The 25,226-nt window shown below is 44.4% G+C and overlaps 1 protein-coding gene across 2 annotated transcripts; it reads right to left on the bottom strand.

Annotated features, from left to right (window-relative positions):
- On the bottom strand, positions 1-24,668 carry ACOT9 (acyl-CoA thioesterase 9). Of its 2 annotated transcripts, XM_044236058.1 has the most exons (16): positions 24,524-24,668; positions 21,337-21,434; positions 19,589-19,615; positions 18,915-18,960; positions 16,741-16,911; positions 16,441-16,478; positions 12,344-12,427; positions 11,833-11,936; positions 6,279-6,352; positions 2,720-2,787; positions 2,071-2,182; positions 1,770-1,860; positions 1,514-1,599; positions 1,018-1,105; positions 719-869; positions 1-303 (listed from the first exon to the last, which is right to left on the bottom strand). In XM_044236058.1, exons 1-16 carry the CDS (start codon positions 24,541-24,543, stop codon positions 215-217), a joined length of 1,347 nt encoding a protein of 448 aa, XP_044091993.1. In that variant the 5' UTR covers positions 24,544-24,668; the 3' UTR covers positions 1-214. The 2 variants fall into 2 exon arrangements, with proteins under 2 accessions (XP_044091993.1, XP_044091994.1); XM_044236059.1 differs by lacking the exon at positions 19,589-19,615.
- Between the last annotated feature and the right edge of the window lie 558 nt (positions 24,669-25,226).

Raw genomic sequence — 25,226 nt, 5'->3', positions numbered from 1 at the left:
TCATGATTTAAACTGTCTGGAGAGTATTTATTGTTTAATAACTCCTCCTCCCTCTGCCCCACCCAGCTACCCTCTCGGTGTACTTTCTGATCATCCTAAAGGCTAAATCCATTCTTCTCTCTGGAGGAGGAGAATAAACGCAGAAACACGTGATCAGGCCTCCATCGGGCACTATGTCCGTGTGGACAGTCGCTCTTCAACAAGTACGGTTTTCCTAGGGCTCCACAAGGTAGTTCTTCCTCAAGTTCACCGGTATGCTCATGGAATCGAAATGCCGCTTCCCATCTAAATACAACATGGACTCTGAAACACAGAAGAGAGAACCGTGAAGAAGCCCGCAGAACCTTACAGAATTATTGAACAAACACGAGGCTACTTGAGAACACGAGGCCAGCAACGAGCGTGCAAATGTGACACTGGGCACGCCCTGTGGGGCCAGGGCCGTGCAAGGCTCCTGAGGGAGCGGGCCTCCACTTGCGCCCCTCTCCTGGGGCTACACCAGTCTCTGACCACCACCAGCGCCGACCCCTCAGACAACGGCCAGCCTGGGCAGAGCAGTGACAGCCACCGGCAGGCAGCAGCCCCTCAAAAGCACGATCTTCTAAAAATATGTTCCTGAGCTAACAGGCAATGGTACACGTCCTACACAATTTAAAAGAAGGAAAATGTCTTTGAAAGTTCTTCCATTCATTAGGAACAAGCAGACACCGCCGCTCACCTCCGTATGTTCTGGGGAAAACCAAGGGCACTTCTTTTTCGGACATGAACGTGAAATGAAAGACATTGGTGGTCATATGCTCTTTACTCTCAAGAGAGGCCACTTCACTGTGTACTCGGACTTGAATGTACTTGTCCTGAGTAAAGCAAACCTAGGAGATGTAGACATGACAGTCACTCAAGTGCATTCGCGAGGTGGGGAAAGGCAGTCATAAGATAAACGGTGGCTTTAGAAAAACAAACTTCTCTTCTAGGCCTAAACGATAAAAAATTGTTTTTTGCCTCTCATCGCACACCTACCTGCGAAGACAGAAACAGCAACGATCCAACATCCACGGGTTTTTGAAACATGATATCGTCCACTGCTACTACAAACGGTCGGGAGCCACTAACGGAAAAAGGCAGAACTGGGGTCAACCACAAAATCCACGTGACCTCTATCTCTCCCCTAACAATCAGCTGAAGCAAAATTTCAATGATCAAAGAATAAACCCAGGGAAGGCGGAAATAATCCTACCAGTAAGCAATGGTAAGCGAGGCCCCTGAGACCAGACCACCCCTCTACCTCTTCCCTTGACTGTTCATCACCTCTTCTCGGGTCTTGAATGTACTAAGTGACAAAGGCAGAGCAACAGCCTTTGAAAAAGTAACACCAAAGGTAGGTGGTATCACTGTAATGTGTATCTAATAACAGAGCACCTGCCCCAACACATCCAGACTGGGCTGAAATGTTTCGATTCAAGGGGGCAGTACACATTGCTTCTCAATGGTTACAACCACCTTCCCCCCAACTCACCCAAAGTTACAAGCAGTAGCCCATCCAAGTTCATATGCTTTCCTCATAAGGAAACCACCAAAGATCCGATTGAAAATGTTGCGCTCCTATTGGACATAAAATAAGGCTGAACATACACAAGCTCACGGCCACCCTCGAAGACAGAAGAAAGAACAATGCTGCGGAACGGAGGTCAGTTTAAAGGTGTGTCAGATTTTACGTGAGAACCATGAATGCGAGTTATCCTATTTAAAGGATTTTCATTAACTTACAATACCTGTGGGTGGCAAACTTCCAAGCTCTTCAGTTTTGAATTCTCCATCCACACTGCGTTGGGGGGCAAAACTCGACTTTGAAAACTTACAGTTCTGTACAAACAAACAGAGATTTGGTAAACCCTCTTGAAAGGCCAGGGTTTTACTGATGAAAAGTAAAATATATGCAAACAACTCCCAGCATGCCGAGGCAGGCCTAACTGTGGAGAGGGCCAAAGTTTAGTATATGCGCCACCGAAGCGAGCACGAGAGGGCCAAAGTTTAAATGCTTTCACAACCTGCAATCTCACCATGCTAACTTACTTTGGATCCAGCGTGTTAAGAAACATCTCGTGGATGGTAGTCCTCTCCTCAGCACTGGGAGCCATTTTCAGTAATGACTTGGCACTGAAGGCGACCCTTCTCCCCCTGTTCACTGGAACACAGGACAATAAAAAGCTACGATCGGGGTGGGGGTCACACGACAGCACTGGGGTTCCTGACCTGCGCTGCGCTGGACCCTACAAAGGGAACATTTCCAGATTTTGTAAAGCCCACGGGCAATTATACACATATCCCAGAGAAGGCTGCTGAGGCTACGTAAGCTGTCCGGCGACTCTTGGCTTCCGGGAGGAAGCTGCACCGGCTCAGGTGGGGCCAATTAAAGACCACATGGAAAGACCCTCCTGACCTAGACCCCTGCCCAGCAGTTATCTCACTGATCCATGTATTACAAAATGAGAAAGCAAATTCTTTCACTTAGTGAATATTGTCTAATTGATAAAACTGTTCTAACTGAGGACTCCAGCGGGGAAAAAAAAAACAAGGTATTTTTAATTTCAATAAATTCCTGGCATGAGAGAGACACGTGACCGCCATGAGGAGTCCATCCATACTCTTCCATAACCTCCTCTGCAGTATAGTTAATGGGCTTTTTAAACTGTATCTTTACATTATAAACAAATTAATATACATTCTCCTTGTCTAAAGAGCTCTTCTTCCTCTGGGCTTTCAGGGATGAGTGGATTTACAAATGCCGGCCTAAAGAGAAGAAAAGAAAAGATTACAGTTTAAGAGGTGTCATAACCCAGTAAATATGGAAGGTGACCAATTACCCATTCATTTCAAGAAGTCTTCACTGCTGGTCTTGGGTAATGCTGCCTGACTGCTTCCTTAATAACTCTGGAACAACTGAGGAGCTTTCTGGTCATCAACTAGTCTGTACACTAGGAAGTTCACATTTATAAAAAGGATACCGCCTCTCCCCGAAAAATTTCACCTGATCGCAGTAACGAGGAAACAGCCAAAAATAGGCTGTAGAACATTCTCCAGGACACCTGGCCTGGACTCTTCAAAGAATGCCAATGTCCTGGGGCACCTGGGTGGCTCAGTGGGTTAAAGCCTCTGCCTTCGGCTCAGGTCATGATCCCAGGGTCCTGGGATCAAGCCCCACATCGGGCTCTCCGCTTGGCCAGAAGCCTGCTTCCCTTCCTCTCTCTCTGCCTGTCTCTCTACCTACTTGTGATCTCTGTCTGTCAAATAAATAAAATTTTTTAAAAACGAATGCCAATGTCCTTAATATCCGGTGATGGGTATTAAGGAGGGCACGGATCACACAGAGCACTGCGCGTTATATGCAAACAGTGAATCATGGAACACTACAGCAAAAACTGTATGGTGACTAACATAATAAAAACCAAATAAAATAAAAAATGTCAACATCTTAAAAGACAGAAAATGGAAAGGGGGCTCTTTAAAAAAAAAAAACATGTTAACCACATGCAGTACATGATCCTTGATCAGATCCTGACTCAGGGGGAAGGGCTATAAAACTAGGGACAAGTGGCAAAGTCTGAATGTGGGTCGTACATTAGATAGCACCACTATACCACTTCAATTTCTGGCTATAATAAAGGCATCGAAGTTATGTAGCAGAATGACCTTATTATCAGGAGGTATGGGCTGAAGCATCTACAGAAGTAGTCTCAAAACTTACTTTCAAGTGATTCAGGGAGAGAGTGTCCATGTGTGTACTCAGAGTGAGAGGGCCATAGAATAAGGCTGGTGGCAAAGCATTAATCAGTGACTTTAGCTGAAGCCCCATCAGTGCTCACTGTATTACCCTAGCTCTCTATAGGTGGTAAATTTCTCAAAATGGAAACAAAGATACTGAAATGGCAGCTCAGAAAAATTCAAAAGCATCATCTGCAAGAGAGTTTAAATCCAGCCCTTTCCAGGGTTGGCAAGGAGGCCCAGGCCAGCGAGCAGCAGCGGGTCAGCCGGGCTGCTGGGAGGAGTGAAGAGCCACGGGCTGCATTCTACGCTCACACCAGTCACCAGAGGACGGTTTGATCCTAACTCACTCTTCCGAGTCAGCTCTCCATGCAGCAGGAAAGGTTTCTCGCTGCAGACTCCTTCAAGTTTCTAATACAAATCAGACTCTCCACAGGCCCCTAGACTGTCCTGTACCCACAGCAATCCCATTCCATTCCCTCCCACCCCAGCACCAGTGTTTCTCTGTTTCAACGTCTTGGGCATGACTCTGGTTAGGAACCAAAAATACACCTTAAGAGGAAGAAAGTATAAAGCCAAAGAAGTTAAAATCTGTAAAGTTCAATCTGACTTGGAATTGATGGTATAAACTCACAACACTGGGCATGTGTTTGTTGCTTTTTAACACGCACCCTAGCTCTGTCCACTGAAAACGTGTAGAGACAATGACAAACAAGAAACAACATACAGTTCTTATGCCTGGATTCTGGTCTCTGAATACCAGTGCTCGCTGAGAGGAAACCCTGGCCTCCGTGGAGAAATGGCTGATTCCAGGCCCGAGGCAGGAAATGTGTTAGATGAGCCCAAATATCCCACTGTACCAGAGAACAGGAAGACTAGAGGGGAAATACGAAAAGGGCTTTTCACAGAAGCAAGCTTAAAGGGGGTCCTACTGCACAAAGATGGTACACTCTGAGCCCCAGGAAGAACAAAGGCTGCAACTTACTGACATACATACCATTAAAATCCATGAATTCACAATGATGCTTTTTTTTAAAAGCCAAAAAGTAGACAAGCCATGTCATCACTAGCTAGTTAAGCAACCCATTACTTGGAAAATGTGTAAATAAAGGGCAAGAATGAAACATCAATCCTGACTTTCCTTTATAAATCAAACTGTCCTAGTTAACAAAGGAAGGTTCTTCTTTCCAGAACTCCAGGTAGTAAATATAGGAGGAAAGACAGGATTTACCTTAATGATTAAAGCAATGATCAGCAATGGACATTCAAAGCACTGAAAGAAGGGGCACCTGGGTAGCTCAGTGAATTAAAGCGTCTGCCTTTGGCTCAGGTCATGATGCCAGGGTCCTGGGATCGAGCCCCAAGTCAGGCTCTCTGCTTGGCAGGGAGCCTGCTTCCCCCCCTTCTCTCTGCCTGCCTCTCTGCCTACTTGTGATCTCTGTCTGTCAAATAAATAATAAATAAAATCTTTATTTAAAAAAGGCACTGAAAAAAGACAGGGAGCTAGCTATTCACATGGTGACAAAGTACACTCTGGGAATACCCTGTACCCCACTAGGACCTGCAGATTATTGCTGATCCCAAGAGGATAAGTGAGCCCTCCAATGAAAAGGTCAGTTCGGTCACCACTGATCCGCCACACGCCAATCTCGGCATCACTACAAGCAGGACAACCTGTACCTGACTTGATACGTGAGATTCATTACAATTTTGAGATACATAGATCTCATCACCTACAAGATGCTCTCATTAAATAAGCTGAACCTGAAACCGATCAAAACTTTAGATCTAACTTCAGTTTACAGAAAATACTAGGGATACAGAAATAAGTGGGGAAAAAAAAAACACCATGAGGGAGCCACGAGACAAATCCAGAAAGCTGGACACTGTACAGAAGAACCCATCTGGCCTTTCAACAAGTTGATATGAAACACTAAGGGGGCAACGAGGACACACAACTGTTCTGGATTAAAAAGCCTTAAAAGATCATACAATTCTGTGAATACACTAAGAGTCATTAAATGGTACCCTTTCAATAGGTGAATTGTATGGTATGTGAATTATATCTCGATAAAGCTATAATAAAAATAAAAGGGCTTAATAGACTTAAAAATCAAATATAGTGCCTGAACTTTGTTTGGATCCTGAGTCGACCAGATCATTAAAAAGATATCTGGGGAAAACTGAATATGCACTGACCATGAGAATATATTACAAACTTACTATTATTTTTGTTAGGCACTCTAATGGTAATGTATTTTTCTTAGGAAAATATCCTCATCTCTAAAGTGATCCCTACACAAAAGTATTCAGAGTGAAAGGTCATTATGTCTAGGATTTGCTTTAAAATATAACAAAATAATATAATTTGGAAAAACAGATGAAGCAAATATGGCAAAAAATGTTTAAAAATTCTAAGTCTAGTTGATGGGTATATGGAAATTCATTATAGTCCTCTCTCTAGTTTTAGGTCTCTTTGAAATTTTCAAAACAAAGCATTAGGAAAAAAGAGAAATTACCCTTTATTTTCAGAATCACGAGCCACCATTACAAATGTTGCATCCAGAACAGGACAAAATTCATTGCCATGTAACTAAAGAACAATGGAAAGAAAATACAGATGTAAGAAATGCATTTACTGGGAAGACCTGCTGCAATTCTAACAGCTAGCTTGCATGCTTTGAAAAGGCTGCAATTAGAAAAAAAGCGCGTTTATTAACCACCATCTGCTGAGCTGCGAGGCACAGAACTAAGCTCTGGGTGAAAGGCAGCAAGACCAAGGAGCCTGTGGTGTGAGAGAGGAGAAAGACTTCCGAACATTCAAACAGGATCCATGCGAGAAGGGCTGGGATGGCCATGACCCACAGGCTCTGGAACCACGCGTGACTGAGACCCAAGGGCAAGGGTCACAGAGGGACCGGCCCCATCAGCATCATGGGACTGTCCGGCAGCGCAGGATTCTGCGTTCTCCACGCCCGCCCGTCCTCATGAAGGCACACAGAGCCAGGTGAAGGGCCCTCTGCTCCCACAGACGTCAGTGTTTTCAGTTGCCAATGACCAGGCCGTTTGGCTTTCCTTAGCTGAGCCCGGGGGCTCCCAAGAAAGGGTGAGGATCAGTGACAATTCTGTGGATGAAGTGAGCCATGTACAATGCACAAGGCTTTGAGGTTTTAAGGCATTTCTTAGCCTCTAGGGGTCTGTACTTGCAGGAAGGTTATGCCGTGAAGTCCCATCATCAGCTGGGGGTGTGCCAGGCTCGCTGGTCAGTAGACCTCACCCCTCACCCCTCATCCTCCTCCCTGCGCTCGTTCAGGCCCCATCACCCTCCCCCTCAACCTTCCTCCCGCACCTGCTCTAAGCCTGCGGGCACTACATATAAAGCCTTCCACAACACAGCCCAGATTCCCTTCCGGCTGTTCACCAAACACCCCCCTCACACCTGCACCTTTTGCCCTAGCCACCGCTGACAACTTGGGAAGTCCCGGAACGCACTGTGCTAGTGAACCTGTCCTGTCCATGCCTGTGCCTGATGCCTTCGTCATAGCCGCCCTCCTCAGGACACTCCTCCCCAGCCCTGTCCCATCCCTCCTCCCCAGGCAGAGGTCACCATTCCCTCCTTGGTTTGCTACTAGAATGGAAATGAAATCCTCCCCTGAAAGTGGTTTTCAACACAACAGATGGACACCACCCCTGCTGGGAGCGTCTGGATATGTGTCGGAGAGGTTTTTGGTTGTCACATGACTTGAGGGACATCACTAACAGGGCAGGGGTAACCAAGAAGCTAAACACCTCACAACGCAGGGGACTGTCCTGCATAACTTCCTACGTGCAATGCCAAGAGCGTCCCTGTGGAGAAACACTGTACGATGCTTCAATACTACAGAGCCTCCCCGATTCACAGTGAGATTATATGCCAACAAACACACCCAAAGGCGCAAATGTCATTAAGTCGAATACACATGACCTACAGAACGTCACAGCCTAGCCTAGCCTACTGGAAGTGTGCTCAAGAACACAGACGTTAGCCTACGGCTGGGCAGAATCATCCGACACAAAGCTATTTTATAACAAAGCACTGACTACCTCAGGTCATTTATTGAATACTGCCCTGAAAGGGGACAGTATTCAATACTGCCCGGGGACAGTCGCGTTGCAAGTGTATGAGTCACCTCTTCTCACTGTCACGTAGCTGCGGGGGAGCGGCAGCTCGCAGCGGCTGCTATGTTGCCTATCACTCGCCCAGGAGGAGATCAAAATTCAAACTTCAAAGTACAGTTTCTACTGAACACTGTTTCACGCCATCGTAAAGCTGAAAAATCAAACCATCCTAAGTTGGGGGCCGTATATCACGGTCCTTTACATACGTGGCGGAGTCCCTCCGCAGCAGGCACACCCTGGGGACCAAGACCATTTTCGCTCACGTCTGCATCTCTAGCACCGAGCACAAGCACCAGCAGAGAGCAGATCATTGCTGATGTATGAATCAGGGCAGAAAATGATTGAGTATTACTAGACTGTAAACTCTAAGAGAATGAAACTTTGTTTAGCTCACTGCCACATGCCTAGCACAGAAGAGGCCCTCCAGAAGCAATGGCTAAGGGAACAACACATGAATGGATGTCAGGAGGTGAGCTGGCCGACTCACGCCCAGATGCTGTTCTGAAGACATGTATAGCCTAGCAGTGGAGAAACAGATGTGTCATATGCAGCTCGGTGGAGAAGAGGCGCCAGGAGAAAGGCTCAGAGCAGGGGTGGTGGGGAAGGAGGCATGGGGACGGGACAGGGGCTGCGAGCTGGAAGGATGAGGGAAGCATCCGGGCATGAGGGGGTCTGGGAGCACGGGCGGAATGCGGATCTGTGGAGCCAGAGCACGAGGACGTCAGGCCAAGAAGAAAGCATAAGCAATGATACTCATCCAACCCACTGTTCCAAGTACGTGTCATCAGAAGGAACACCTGCTAGGCCCAAACATCGAGAATGCAAAAACGAACAACGCTCTACTCTTAGGAGGTTCAAAATGTCCCGCAGCAAGCTCTAGGAAGGTATGTAAATGCGAAGTTGCTGTAAGTACGGTTGTGGAGCTAGTTGATGGAGCGCCTTGGATCCTAACTAGTCTGAAGAGTTTAGATTGTAATGCACACAGAACGGTCACAGAAGGTTTTTGAGAAGGAAAGCGAGGTGATTTGAGGTCGGCTCTGGAAGGTCTAACTGGTCCCTCAACAGAGGGACCACAGACTGCAGCAGGGAGGCTCACTGACGAGGCCCCTGTGCTTCATTCAAGGCCTCGCTGCCTCTTGTGTGACAAGAACGAAGTCTGGTGAGCTGTTCTGGGTGATGAATTTGTAAGACTTGCCACAAGGCTGTGGAGGCGAAGGCGAGAGTCGAGGAGGATCAGGGCTGCAGAAGAAACTGAGGTGCTCAGTTTCTAACACACTGGATTTGAGGCAGCAGAAGCACATGCAGGGGCAGAGATATAAAAGGCGCTCGGAAGAGAGGTCTGAAGGTCAATCCCAGAAAAGACTTGGGACCACCTCCACAGGAGCGATAACAAATTAACATTACTGCCAACATAGCATTAGTGTTCACTGTGTGACATGCAATTCTACCAAGTAATTAAGACAGTTGGGTTGTTTTTTTATTCATACTTACCAAACAATATAACATGATACTGTTTCCATGCTACACTTGAGAAAACAGAAGCTCAGAGAAGGTACGTAATCTACCCACAGTCTCATGGCTAATAAGCAGCAGAGCTGGGATTTGAACCTACAGGTACCCAAACCAAAGGCAAAGCACCCTACCACCAAGTTTCCTCTCTGGAACGGAAGGATCACTCAGCTCTTGAGTTATTAGCCAAAATGGCCAATGAGAAACACAAACTTAAAACAGAAGTTTGTACTTGTCTGGGGCGCCTGGGTGGCTCAGTGGGTTAAGCCGCTGCCTTCAGCTCGGGTCATGATCTCAGGGTCCTGGGATCAAGCCCCACGTCGGGCTCTCTCCTCAACGGGGAGCCTGCTTCCCTTCCTCTCTCTCTGCCTGCCTTTCTGCCTACTTGTGATCTCTGTCTCTCAAATAAATTTTTTAAAAAGTTTGACATTAATTTTGACATTAATTTTCACTGGCTCTGTCCTCGCAATAACTCCTGCTTCTCTTTTCAACCTATTTGGCCAAGATTCAAATTACCAAGAATCCTCCAAAAAGCAGATTGGACAGCAGGAATCGGAGCAGGAATCAACCATGAAAGTGGCTCAGTCAGATAAGTGTCCAACTCTTGGTTTCAGCTCAGGTCATGATCTCAGGGTCCTGGGATCAAGCCCCATGTCAGGCTCTGTGCTCAGTGTGGAGTCTGTTAAGATTCTCTGCCCCATAAATAAATAAATATTTTAAAAAATAAACAACACTCTCTGCTCAGCAGGGAGCCTGCTTCCCCCTCTCTCTCTGCCTGCCACTGCCTGTCTGTGATCTCTCTCTGTCAAATAAATAAATAAAATCTTAAAAAAAAAAACCAGTGTGGACAAATCATAGCTATATCCCCTACGATCTGCATTTTGTTCTAAAAAATTTACTGTCAGTTATAGCAACATGGGAGTTAAAGAATCCAACTGCTTATATACAGCATCAAATAAAAAACTAAACTATTCTGATAAAACTTTAATTACTGTAGAGCAGGTTTCAGACTTTTCTGAAAGGTGAAATGCTTTGTCATTCCAGAACAGAAAAAATGTATCTGAATAATGGGCCTACTGAATACCTTGGCATGACTGAAGAAGCCATTCTTTTTGCCCCTTATTATTTCTTTTTGAGTAAAGTTGACACACACTGTCACATTAGCTTCAGGTGTACAACACAGTGACTGAACAAGTTTATCCATTACGCTGTGCTCACCATTCGTACTCTGAATAATCTGATTTCTGTGCTACTATCCTCTTTGAGGAACCTTTTCTGGTCAAATGTCTTTACTTCTTTATAATAGCTACTCTGAATTCTGCTCATTAGAGGAGCTGTTCCTAACTGCTGTATGGGTCTAAGTGACTGTTACGGATTGAACAGTGTCCTGAAAAGAGATATGAAGGCCTACACCTCAGTACCTGTGAACATGACTTTACTTGGAAGTAGGATGAGGTCATACTAGAGAAGGGTGGGGCCTTACTCCAACATTACTGATGTTCTCGTAAGAAGAGGGGCACCTGGCTGGCTCATTCGGTAGAGCATGTGACTCTCAATCTCGGGGTTGTAAGTTCGAGCCCCACGCTGGGCACAGAGATTACTTAATTAAAAAAAAAAGAAGAGACATAGAGACACAAGAGGGAAAGAGTATACGGCAATGGAGGCAGAGACTGAAGCATCAGAGCTGCAAGCCAAGGAACGCCAAGCACTGCCAGCAAACCACCAGAAGCTGGGATATAGATGTTAGAGGGATCATGGTCCTGCTGAGGCCTTGATTTTGGACTTCCAGCTGCCAAGCGGCAAGACAATTTGTTTGAAGCCACCTACTTCGTGGTACTTTGTTACCGCAGCCCTAGGAAACTAACAGAGTGACCACTACCATTCATGCCTAATGGAACTCAGACTCGTGTGAATTCTCTGGGGTAAATATCTATATGTGATTTTAAAGTAATACACACGGAACATAAACACTAAATAATGTATCAGTCTTTACACAGGAGGAGGACATTAATAACCCACCATTTACCGGGTGCCTGGGTGGCTCAGTCAGTTGACCGTCCGACTCTTGATTTCGGCTCAGGTCATGATCTCAGGGTCCTGAGATGGAGCCCCTGGTTGGGCTCCGGGCTCAGCAGGGAGCCTGCTTGAGATTCTCTCTCCCCCTCTGCCCCTCCCCGCATTTGCTTTCTCTCTCTTTCTCTCTCACTCTAAAAATAAATAAGTAAATCTAAAAAAAAAAAAACCCACCATCTGCATGACATGAACTTTCACTTATTTTTTTCTAGAAGTGGTGAGCTGTATATCTGTCCATTCACAGAGAGGTAAATACACTTTTCTTTCACTAGGCCTGGCCGGTGGTGTTGGAAGGTGTTGGAACAAGCAGGCAAACTTTAGATGCATACACACCTGGAACATTTGCATCTTCACTTCCATGGATGTCTTCCCAACCCAGCTAACATGGCCACTGAACTTAATGTCCTGTTCTGGGCTTAAGCTCATCTTACACATATCTACAAAACAGAAAATCAATCTGAGTTCAAACCATACCCAAAATTTTCTCTATTACAACTGGAAAATTTCACTTGAAATTCTGGCAAATTCTACCACATTTCCTTTTCTTTTTTTTTTTAGTCTTCAAAACCAAAATAACTTTTTTGACATACAAAAGAAATTTATGTATCTTTTGGAAAACTGCAGACAATGCAAAGAATATAAAAAATAAAATGGAATCATGCAAAACCCTTCCACTCAAAGAATATTATAATAAATATGTATCTTGGAATACAGCATTCTAGACATTTTCCTTTGTATATATACATAAAAATGCCCCCATAAAAGGAAAATATTTCCCTTAATTTCAATAACCTCTTGTAATTACTGAGAATTCAAATTATGCTCAGAAAATAATATCGCTTACCAATCTTATCTACCAGGGCTGTAACTATTGACAAAGGAGACATCTTAGCTTCATGAATTCTGGTGTGCATGTAGCAAATAAGAACTATTAGAGAAGAGAACAAAATAAAGGAAAAACAAAATTATTTCTCAACATTTACAACTGATGCCCTGAAATTATCTTGTTTTGAAGACCCAACCCCCTATATCCCACTAGTGGTCTTACCAGAGGACCAAAGACTTTTCATACATTGAAGAGATTTGGGGATTCTCTAATCTAACTGCCCACTCAATTTTAGATTTGGTGAAGAAACCAAAGCCCAAAGCCCAAGCCTACCAGGTGTCCTGTTACCGCTGCACAGACGCGGTGCCTCAATTAGAGAAAGACCCCAGCACATGAGTCTGACAGCGTCAAACATCTTCAGAAAAGAGAAACAAATCACAAGGACTCAGCTATCTATTTTCCCTCTGATTCTTTCCTAATCATAAAGCAATTACTTCACTTAAGTTTTCCCTCCTTCCCCATAACACCCTTGACTCCTACACTGCCCTGTGGCTGTGTACCTTCCATGTCTCAATAAGCTTAGCGTGGCTCTATGCATCTTATAAATGACAACCCACTTAAAGTTGCATTATATTTCTGTGTTTGGTGGCCTCATTGCTTCCCCATGATTCATTCAAACTTAGATCAGTTACCCTCAGGGCCCAGGGTCTGCATCCTATAAATATTAGTTAAGTGAGAATAAATCCTTCCATCCATGTGCCTGCTAAAGGATGCACTGGGGGAACGAGTGGCTAAAGGCAGGAAAGGCCATTTAAAAGCCTCTGTGGTGCTCATAAAATAAATCACGTGTGGCAGGCCTATGGCAGTACCAATGGAAATGAAAAGATCCTAGAGTTAAGAAGAAAGTACACTTGGCAAAATTGTAATAACCCCAGGTCTTTAGCTCGCCTGAGTGAATATGGTACACCATTCACTGAAAAAGAGAATACAAGAAGAGTAGAATGGACTATTTTCAACATGTTAAATTTGAGAAGCCTATGGCATATCCACATGGAGATGTCCAGGAGGACAAATGGGTCTAGAACTCAGAAAAGCAAGGCAAGAAACGCAGCTTCCTAAGGATTCCACATACTGAGAACAAGTGAAGCACTGGCAGTAAATGCGACCATTTATAGTGAGCGTACAGATAAGCAAGAAAGCGCAGAAGACAAAACCCTGGGCATAACCAACATTGAAAAGGTTACTAGTGAAAGAGGAACCCACAAAGGAGACTGGGAGGGAACAGCCAGAGAGGCAGGAGGAAATGTCCCCAATGCCCAAGGATGAGTTTGGCAATATTAGGAACCACAAAGGGATCAGGTAAGCCTTGGGCACCCATTAGATCATGAAATAAGGGGGCCAGTGGAGGGCTTGGCAAGAGCAGTTCAATGGCAAGGATGAGCAGAAGCCAAAACATGTGAGACTACGAAGTAAACAGGAAGTCAAGACATAAAAAAAATAAGAGCAAATGACTTTTTCTAACTCGTTCCAGAAAGTTAGCTCTGAAGTGGGGGAGAAAGTTCGACAGTGTTGTAAGGGAAAGTGGCTTTACATAGTCTTCCTTGTAAGATGGAAGAACCTTGAACATGTTTATGAGCTGAAGGAAATGTGAACTTGAGAAAAGGCTTGAGATATGAGAAAGCATAAGTGATAAGGCAAGTTGCTGGAAGAACTAGAAAGAACAGAATCAAGTCAACAGGTGAAAGGAATGGCCATCAACAGGAGCCAGGGAGCCCGATGTGGAGCTCAATCCCAGGACCCCGGGATCATGACCTGAGCCAAACGCAGACGTTTAACTGACTGAGCCACCCAGGTGCCCCTGACCAGGTTTATTTAATCTGAAGGGACAAGCAGCTGGGTGTTAAGCCCAACAGTGGACTTAATGTCTATATTGTAGAAGTCATTAGAGCCTTTCTTTAAATCCTTTCCCAACAGTTCAGTCCAAAAGTCATTAGTAAGAGCAAGTAAGGTAGCCCAGAATAGGATGCTGAAGCCCAAATGGGGTCAGGAGGACATAAAGAAGGAGGCAACAAGAGCAGCGGCCCAGCATGTTGCAGGCTGAGCACAATGAGGACGGTGACCCTGCAGAAGGGGACCTAGGACGAATCCCCGTGAGATGAGGGGAGCATCCATGATGGGTCCGTGAGGGGATGGGGTGGCAGAAGTATGAAATTAGTTTCATGCAGCCGACACTGATCAAATAAGTAAATGAATTTAGAAAAATGGAGCCAGCTGGAAAGGGAATTACAAATACAAAAAGGCAAGAAATCAATGAACCTGCGGTGCTGAACCAGAATTAGAACTGTCAGCACGAACCCATCATTTTCATAGATGGATAAACAGACACAGAGAAAAGCATAGATGTAAATGTATGTGCATGTGCATTGATTCCCCACCTCATCTATTGAAAGGGCATGGGAGCAGTGACACCCCAGCAGCGAGGACCACTCCCAGCACCATTATCTTGGTTTCTAATTACCATTCTCCATCAAAAAGAACCAGAGCTCCTTGGAGCTTTGGCTGATTCTGGGACGAAGTCCTGGAAAGTACAAATAAGCCTAAAATGTCTTCCTGTGCCAGAAAGTGAGGACATGCTCAAAGAATGACAGGGACACATCAAATAAAAAAAAAGAAGAAGAAAGAAAGAAAGACAAACACAAAAAACACAGGCCAGTGTGAAAGGACTGGGACAGTCCCAGCCCAATCTGAGCACCACAAGAGATGAAAGTGACCTGTCATAATCCACTCAATAAAATAGGAATCCTTGAGTCCATATAGAGTTTAAAATAACAAATTGGAGGTCTGATGAGAAATGGACTGTTTATAAGGTCTAAATTTACCTGCCTACCAGGTACGTATTCATTACAAAGGAAAAGAGTAACTTTACAGTGAAGAAGTCTGGCTGAATAAAATTCCATCAGAAATGATGAGTACCCACCCTGTGCATCAGTGTGGACGGGACTGGAGGAGATTATGCTAAGTGAAGTAAGTCAAGCAGAGAAAGATGGTTTCATTCGGAGGACCATAGGGGAAGGGAGGGAAATCCAAAGGGGGAGAAATCAGAGGGAGAGATGAACCATGAGAGCCTATGGACACCGAGAAACAATGTGGGGGTTTCACGGGGGAGGGGTAACCAGGTGATGAGTATTGAGGAGGGCACGTGCTGTGATGAGCACTGGGTGTTCTACTTAACTAACGAATCACTGAACACTGCATCAAGGACTAACCATGTACTATACGGTGGCTAGCTGAACATAATAAAAAAAGAAGAAGAAGAAGAAGCAGCCTGGCAGACACCACCTTCAACAAGGAATCCGAGTTAACATCCCAGTGATGGGACAAATGAGAATATTGCACCAGTTGATGAGCTGCAGTAAGAACACCCCATCGTTTCTGTGATGTTCCTGCCAAAGATGCAGGTCTCAAATCTAATCATGGGGAAGCATCAGATAAACTGAAATTGAGAGAAATTCCACAAAAGAACTGGCCTACCGCCTTCCAAAGTATCAAGGTCTTTGAGATCAGAGAAACACTGAGGAGCTGTTCTTGACACAACAACTAAATGCAACATGTGATTCAGAACTAGATCCTTTCTACTACAAAGGACCACTAGTGAAAGGTGAATGGGGTCCGAGGATTAAAGAATCTCAAGCAGCAGGGTTAATTTCCAGATTTTGACGGCTGTATTGTGGTTATGAAGGAGAACGTCCTTGTTTGTAATAAAGACTAATGAAAACCACGGGGGGTGATGGGTGAAGTCATTATCTTACATGACTCAGAGAAGAACAATTCTTTGTACTGTACTAGCAACTTTCCCATAAATTTAAGACTTTTTGAAAAGTAATTAGAAAGAAGAATTAATGAGATTACAACTGTTAAACAGGAATCTACATTTTCAGGAAAAAAGTTATGACAACTCAGAGGTAACAGAGTCTTCTTTTACTCCTCTTTTAGAATATCCTCATCTGTACAAGTTAAAGAATTAAAAGGTCCCCTCCAGCCAAAGGATTCAATGTATATCTATAGAAACTAAAATAGTAAATATCTATTTAGAAATACTAAAATAATACCAGTACCTCCTAAGCTGTCAAGGTCCTCAAGAATCCTGCCAAATCTGTGAAATAAAGACAACTGCAATTAAATGAAAATCATGATGATCATCCCTTAAAAAGGAAGAACAGTTCAGAGAGATGAAAGTTTCTCAAATTGACTGTGGTGACGGCTGCTTGATTCTATAAATACACTAAAAACCACAAGACTGCTCACTTTACATAACTGAATAGTATGATATGGGAATTACATCTCAAAGTCACAGTAATTAAAGGAAATAAAATAAAAACAAATAAATGACAGCAATAAAAAGAGCACTGTGTTACCTTATGGTGTTTTGAACAGTCAAATATTTCTCTCGTAATTCAGGCTGACTACCCAAAGGCAAGAGAACCTCAATATAACTGTCTCTCATTCTCCTGGGCGGCAGTCCTTTCTGTGACTCGGCCAAAAAACTCTGAAGTAATTTTCTTTCCTCCATTGCTTTCACATGGTCTCTGAGAAGAAAGGATGCAAACTTCATGAAACACAGAGGCAGTGCTATCCCACATGCCAGTGACATGCAAGCACACCAGACACTATCAAAGGAGGAAAACAAAGGTCTGGACCTACCTCGTCTGCTCTTCCTTCCCTCCCTCCCCACCTGACATGTGGTGGAATTAAAAATTTTCTGTTAGAATACCTTGGGCTTGTAGATTAAAAAAAAAAACCACTTATAAGTGAGAGAGATACACCCAAACCAACCATATATTCTCTTCATCAAAAAGTGTATTCAAAAAACAGAACACCTGACACTGAATTTAAAATGCAGCGATGGACACAAACATGTGTATGGGCTAAAGAACACAGTGGCCATTGAACACTATATTCCCATTCCTCATCTTGACAATTCTTACATTCTCTGTGCCCCAGTTCGCTCGCTCGCTCGCTCACTCTCTCTCTCTCTCTGCCCTCTGCCTTCAATTTCAGAAGAGACAGAGGAAGAAAAATGGAGCATATCCAAAAGAAGTACAGAAGGCAGAGCAAAAGGTAAAGAGGAAGAGAACGTGAAAAGGAGACGGAAAGGAAAGAAAAAGAAAAGATAATTAAAGTGGGACAGGAGAGAGAGACAAGGGGATAGGAAACAAAAATGTTGACAATATCATTAGTTCAGATGTCTTTCTAAGTTTCACTTACAAGATATTATTGCCAGAAACTGTTAGCTTACCAAAAATAGAGGGGGTAAAGGAACAAGTTAAATGGCATCAGGTAAATCCTAAATACGGAACATTCTACAGGACAAATGGCTTGACCTCTTTAAAGTGAAGCTCACAGAAAAAAAAAAGGAGGGAGGGTAATTGTCTACTATTCCAGATTAGGGGAGACCAAAGAGCCATAACCACTAAAGGCAATATACAATCCTTTATTGGATCTTGGTATTTTTTTAAAAGCTTTAAAAGATATTTGAGGAATTACTATAATACTATAAATTTACATCTATAAGAGAATATTCTGTTTGTTAAAGTTACATAATTGCTGATTTTGTTACACAAGAGTATTTATTTATTGGAGATACACGCTGAAGTGTCATACTATCATGATACCTATAATTTACTTAGAAATAGTTCAGCCAGGGGTGCCTGTGTGGCTCAGCGGTTAAGCATCTCCCTTTGGCTCAGGTCATGATCCTGGGGTCTTGGGATCAAGACCCACATCAGGCTCCCCGCTCGGTAGGAAGCCCGCTTCTCCCTCTCCCACTCCCCCCGCTTGTGTTCCCTTTCTCTGCATCTCTCTCTGTCAAAGTAATAAATAAAATCTTTAAAAAAAAAAAAAGAAATAGTGGAAAACCCTAAGTATCCAATCAAGATGGTAGGGACATAGGTATTCATTTTTTCTACTTTTCAATAATTTGAAAATTTTCATATAAACAGTTAAAAAGAAGTCCTTAGATAATTTCTACACCAACAATAGATTATTTTATGTCTAGTGACTGCTTTTTGTTTTTGTCTCCTTTAGTCTCAAAATTTGGTACACCAAAAAGGATATTATCTTATTTCACGGTGGGGAAGTACTCAGAGACTGGGTTAACTATGAACTGACAAGAAGCAATAAGAAGTCAGGATGCATGAAAGAGAAAAACCAAGAAACTTGGGTTTAAGTCCCAAACCCTAATACTTAATCCTTCAGTCTCTCGGAGTTTCAGTTTCATCATCGGTAAAAAGGATAGGAATATATGCCATAAGCACGTCACAGGTTTTGCTGAGAACCAGTGAGGTAAAATACCAGAATACACTGTGAAAAAGGCAGAGTGTGTACAAATCACGATATTTTATGACAACAGTACATCAAATGATGAGTATGTTGGAATGTTGGTCTTCTCCCCCCAAGTAAAAAAAAAAAACCTCTCAACCCATTTCCGAACACGGGACCCCTTCCATCCCTACAATGAGACCACCAGCTGGGCCTAAATACAGCCTTGCCTACGGGGGAAAAAGAATGAATGGCCACACAGCGTGCTTACCTCCAGTTTGTGGATGCTCCTACGATCTCCCGCAACTTATCACGAACTAAAATAAAAATAAAGAGGTCACTCCAAGAAACAAAGAAAATTGGAACTGGATTATAGCAATGAGTTCAAAACTATGAAAAGCAGTTAATTTAAAAAAAAGAAAAGCAGTTCATGTGCTCAAAAGCTTTAAAGAATGATTAATTTCCATTTAATGCCACAACAAACAGCTCAGGAAAGGGATCAAGCCTCTGCTTTCTAAAAACCTGAAACAACTATTGCTGCCTTAGAGCAAAAAACGAATGCTCTGGTGCCAATCACTGGGGTTTATTTACACAAACAAAAAAGGGTAACTCCAAACGTTCATCAGGTGGGGCAGTATCACAGTCAGTAGGAGCCCCTTTATGATGGAGATATTATGACCAAAATTGTCACCTCCTTTTAGGCAGTAATAGATCAGACTGCTTAGTGCGGGGACTAACACTGATAGCCAAGTCCTCATTCTGATTTTTTATACTATCCTAAGTGTTAGAGAAGTTTAAGCCACAAAAATGAAGCAAAGACATAGATCAAGGAAAAGCAAAGAAAGCAATTTAATTTTAGTTAATGCTCAAAATGTGCAAGAGTGAATTAATGCCAAAAAAAATTAAGCACTTAAAAAAAAAGTTGATACAAATTACCACACACACCGTGATTCACATGTATAGGTGAACATGCTATATGGATAAAGGGAAAATAAATTAGATAAGCAGTGGAAATTAAAGACTAAAAAATAAACCTATTTACATGCATTTATATAGGATTCATAAAATATATATTTTAGTTACAGGAAATTAACTATAGCAATCCTTGGTCCTTCAATAACTAACTGATCAAAACAAAATAAGGTTAGATAAACATGCACTTTAATGAAAAATAGTTGATTTTTCTGTCAAACAGTTGTTATATGCCATAAATTTGGTACAAACTCTAATTACAACTAAATCATCAGGGTGCCTGGGTGCCTCAGTCGGTTAAATGTCTGACTCTTGGTTTTGGCTCAGGTCATGATCTCAAGAGTTGTGAGATCGAACCTCACACTGGGCTCCGCGCTCAACCTGGAGTCTGCTTGGGATTCTCTCCCTCTCACTCAGTCCCTCCCCCTATGTTCTTGTGCTTTCGCTCTAAAATAAAAGAAATAAATAAAACCTTTAAAAAAACAACTAAATCATAGAGAACTGCAAAATATACAGGCATACCCCCACGTTATTGCATTTCACTTTATTGTCCCTTACAAATAGGATGTTTTTTACAAATTGAAATGTTGTGGCAACCCTGCATCAGTGCCATTTTTCCAACAGCATTTGGTCACTTCATGTCTCTGTGTCACATTTTGGCAATTCTTGCAATATTTCAAACTTTTTCATAATGATTATATTTGTTATGCGGATCTGTGACCAGTGAGCTTTGATGGTACTATTTTAATTGCTTTGATATGTACACTGTTTTTTAGACATAGCACTCTCGCTAACAGACTACAGTGTAGTCTCTACAGTATCGTTAACAGACTACAGTATAGGGTAAGCGTAACTTCTAAATGCACTGGGAAACCAACAAAATGATTTGACTCACTTTGTTGTGATCTTCACTTTATTGTGCTGGTCTGGAACTGAACCTGCAATATCTCTGAGGTATGCCTGTAACCACTAGGGGACTGGAGGGGAGTGGAGGGTCAGAGGGAGAAGCAGACTCCCCACCAAGTGGGAAACCCGATGCGGGACTCCATCCCGGGACTCCAGGATCATGACTGGAGCCAAAGGCAGTTGCCCAACCAACTGAGCCACCCAGGCGTCCCAACCAAGCAAGGATTAATAGCCTCTCTAAAAAAACTATAGATTAGGAGCATTTAGTTGCTACAAATGAAGAGCCCATGACTTATTTATACAACAGGTGTCTTTTGTCCATGTTTTCCCCTTTAGTACTGATACAAGGAAGGTGGAAATCATTTACTGAAAGAGCTCCATCTCCCAGGCTCCCAGGAACAAAAGCTCCAAAATTCTGAATGTGGTTTCTACTGAAAACTATACTGATCATTTTATAAATGAGAAGTTTATGAAAGGTCTATCTTTAAGGTGGCACCCGGTGGCTCAGTTGGTTAAGCCACTGCCTTCATGACTCAGGTCATGATCCCAGATATCCTGGGATCGAGTCCCATATCAGGTTTCCCCTGCGCTGCAGGGAGCCTGCTTCTCCTTCTCCTTCTGCCTGCCACTCCCCCTGTTTGTGCTTACTCTGTGTGTGTGTGTGTGTGTCAAATAAATAAATAAAATCTTTTTAAAAAAATCTACTTTTAGTATGTCTCATTTGTCCTAAACTACCTATCTATATGGCTCCCAAGTAAGACAGATTTGGTTTTTTTTTAACCACGTGGGCCTCAAAGGTAAACACCCATGCTTACCTTCATGCATATGGATAACTCCTTTTTTCTCTGGATTCTGGGATCCTTGAGTCAATCTTCTGCCAGGAATAAGCAGCCCCTTGTTCAAGGAACAAAACCTATGAAACAAGATAAAACACACTGGACTAGGTTCCCCGGCTTCTAGGCAACCCCAAAAACCAGCCCCTCCTCCCAGAACACTTGGCCATCCCACATCCTTAGTATATACTTTCCTGTAAGGGTCTGTACTTGTTTCTCCAGTGTATGTATATTTCCATATGATGCTATTCTATAAATCATCTCTCCAACTGGAGTAAACATTTCATGAGAGCAGAGAACAATTAGCTAACAATCTATAAAATAAATAAAAGATATCAGCCAGGTTTAATGGATCTACTCTTGCTTTTTTATTAACTTCAGAAGCCCAGAATCAATTTGGTAAACAGTTAAGTAAATTAATTATGAACGTTTATTATGAAACATGAACGTTTATTTTGTTCTTTATTCTCACACCATAAGTAAAGCTAATTGTAAGTTAATCAATTTGAAAACAGAATTAGGGGCACCTGGGTGGCTCAGTGGGTTAAGGCCTCTGCCTTCAGCTCGGGTCATGATCCCAGGGTCCTGGGATCGAGCCCCGCATCAGGCTCTCTGCTCAGCAGGGAGCCTGCTTCCCCCTTTCTCTGTCTGCCTCTCTGCCTACTTGTGATCTCTGTCTGTCAAATAAATAAATAAAATCTTAAAAAAAAAAAGAGAAGAAAACAGAATTAGCCCTTTCCAGACTCAAAGAGAATATTTATTGGACTGGGGCAGAAATCTCCTAGTCCCCAAACAAAATAAAAACTATTGCCCAAATGTGCCTAGCCTAGTCTGCCAAAATAAGTTAAGTTGGTTTCAGTTCACTGTTTACGTGTTGACTCCTAATCGCTCACTATCACATCAGGGATAACACACATATAATATCAGAGATTAACAAAACAATCTCCTGAATGCAAGTTGAAGAAAGCAAGGCAGTGGAGAGGTCCAGAACCCCCAATACTGTTACTCATTCTAGTTCAAATTATTAGTAAATTCTTACTACCGCATGCCAGGACAAGCGAGGACTAACTCCCCACCACCCCCAGAAAAGTTTTTTCATCTGTAAAATGGGGTGGTTATAGTGCCTTATCCTACAGGACTGTCATAAGGAGAAAGAAGTTCACATACACACATGCGCGCATGAATGCATCTGCAGGAAGCTGTATTTTTCACAATCTCGGGCTACTTCTCTTTTATATATGCAGCACTGAGGTGGAGGGAGCGTAAGAATGGTTTCATCACTACCCAACACCTCAGTATCTCAGGGATATTGGTTTATCCCCTGATTAGCTCTCTGGAGTTTTACAGTGACGTTCCTAGGTAGGCCTTTAGAAGAAACTGTCAAGAGCCTTTGAGACATTCAGGCCCGAGGACTCTGTGATTGAATTTTTCCAATGAAAGAAGATCAAGGAGGCCAATCTCTTCATGTCTTGCCTAGAAAGTCACCGAAGTCACCTATGGTGTGGACAGAAGTGTCTTAGCTCTGTTCTGGGTCCCAAGCTTAGGGTAGGTGTCCAGGAAGAGTTTTCAGTACATTAACAGGCAATGCCACCACATGCCCTGCACTCCGCGGAAATGCCTCAATTTAGAACCTGAACAAAGGTGACTCTCTGTTGAGTCTGGGGGGAGAAAAGAAGCTACAAAGACTGCCCACTTGTCAAATAACCTAATCATCTCAAACAGTACTCGTTCATGAACTCTTGCACTCACTGAACACTAACAGGTGTTAAGGTTCAACAGAACTCACAAGAAAGGAACGCAGGTTTAGGGGAGTTCAGGGCAAAGAAAGAGACCTCCAAGGCGGAGAGGAGATCAAACAAGGATTCCTTGGGGAAAGGCACATGGCAAGACCATGTAGCTTTTTTTTTTTATTAACACTGATTGATTGATTGATTGATTGACAGAGAGAGCCCGGCATGCAAAAGCAGGAGGAGCAGGAAAAGAAGAACCAGACCCCCCACTAAAAAGGGAGCTGGATGTGGGCTTGATCCCAGGACCTTGAGATCACACCTGAGCCGAGGGCAGGCACTTAAGTGAGCCACCCAGATGCCCCAAGACTATGTAGCTTTGTGGAAGGCCCCTCCCATCATGTCCAATGTAACCTGAAGTCAACTGTGGCCCTTCCTGTAATGTAACACTGTCTAAACAATGTTCACAAAGCTTTTATTTTTTAAGTTCTATGAAAGAGAGGGAGAGAACCTTTTTCAACCGATAGCAAGATCCATTAGGACAGTGAGTGAGAGAGAAGAGAGAGAAATATCCACGATCCCCCAGAGAAATGATGGAGTTCAGGGTCAGCGCAAGTGTGGGCCACACTGAGTTGGTGGCACCTGTAGTGGGATGATTTCAAACGCTGTTAACAGGGTAAGGCCCCTGGGGACCTTGCTAGGCACAAAGAATCTGGGGACAGCTGGAGTGCTCGGGTGCAAGGAGCTGGGGGAGAGCCAGACTTGTCCTAGAGTCTAAGCCCCTAAGCGTTAAGTGGGCAAGCTGGCATGTGACACATACAAAAAGGCATCCTCCTTGTCCAAGTAGCCTAATCAAGTCCCCTACCTCGCGCCCTTGCTGCTCATTAGGTAAAATTTAGATCAGCACCAAAGGCCCTAGGCACACGGTCCTAGTGAGCTCCTGACAGCCCAAGAGGTACCCCGCAATCTCTGCGCACTTTACCCAGGGTCCAAATGGTCAAGCACTTAACCCGAAAATGCTTTCCAAAGGAGGGCAAGGAGTTGGAAAGTTAATGTGGAAACCTAAATGCGAGCTTTCCGGCAAGGGGCTAACTCCAAACCACACCCCTGATGAACACAGAGAAAGGAATTTCAAGGAACACCCAACTTCCTCCCTTAAAGTGCCGCTTCGCTTTTAATACCAAACTGCTCCAGAAGCCTTTAAGGTGGGGGTCGCGGCGCCCCACCGTAAGCCAGACGGCAGCGGTCCGGGCGCGGTGGTGGAAGCCAGGGGCCCCTTCCCACCCAGGGGGCCCCTTCCCACCCAGTCCCCCTTTCTGCCCCCAAACCAGCGCATGAGTCCCTGCAGCTGGCAGCCGGTTCCTTCCGCCCAGGCCCGCTAGCAGCCCGGAGCGCGAGCGTGAGCGACCCCAGGACGGCGCCACGCCGGCCCCGTTACCTACCGCAGCGCCGCCCGCCTCATCGCGCTCTGTGGCCGCGTGCACCACCGGAGACCCGGGCCACGCGAGCCGGTCGGCTGGGGGCAGTTGAGGGACTGGAGAGCGCGAGCGCAGGACCCGCCGTCGCTCCCCACGACCGCACCCTCGCGGAGCAGCCGCCCGGGGGCGGAGCCTCGCTGCTCCGGGGTGGGGGCTCGCGGCGGCCCGGGGGTGGTGCGCGGCGCCTGCAGCCTCTGTCATTGGCGGGAAGCCGGAGTCGGTCGCGGGGAGCTTCCCCCTCGGTCGGCGGCGCCGGGCGTGTTGCTGCCCGGAGGACAGACCGATCCCCGCCATTAGCGATGAAAGGCACCGCGCAGCACGGACAGTGTGACGTGGAGGCCAGGGGTCGTCGGAGCTCGACTCCGTTATGGCACCGCGCCCTACGCCGCGCCATCTTGACCCCCACGCCTCGGCTCCCGAGCTGTGGTTCTTGCCCTTAGCGGCGCGCCGGAATCTTCTGGGCAGCTTTCCAGAACCCTGCTGCCTGAGCCCCACCCTCTGGGGATTCCTCTATAGCTAGGAGTCGGGTCTGGTCTTCAGGACGCCTAAAGGCACCCCGAGGTGATGCTTACGTAAGCGAAGTTAGAAACCACTGACCTAAAGGGAAACAATCGTTTCTATGCTAATCTCGGCCTGCCCCCTAGTGTTTGAAAGTTGGAGATTTTGG

The sequence above is a fragment of the Neovison vison genome, chromosome X (genome assembly GCF_020171115.1).
Source record: "Neovison vison isolate M4711 chromosome X, ASM_NN_V1, whole genome shotgun sequence".
Classification (NCBI taxonomy): Eukaryota; Metazoa; Chordata; class Mammalia; order Carnivora; family Mustelidae; genus Neogale; species Neogale vison.
The sequence above is the reverse complement of the archived record's forward strand: the minus strand, read 5'-3'. Positions and strand labels throughout refer to the sequence as shown.

Excerpts from the sequence above, each read along its gene's own strand:
- ACOT9 (XM_044236058.1), bottom strand. The coding sequence starts at position 24,543 with ATGAGGCGGGCGGCGCTGCG. Across the intron at positions 21,435-24,523 it reads ATGAGGCGGGCGGCGCTGCG|GTTTTGTTCCTTGAACAAGG; the intron begins GTAGGTAACGGG and ends CTTGTTTCATAG. Across the intron at positions 1,106-1,513 it reads GCTACTGCTTGTAACTTTGG|TGGCTCCCGACCGTTTGTAG; the intron begins GTGAGTTGGGGG and ends TTTTTCCGTTAG.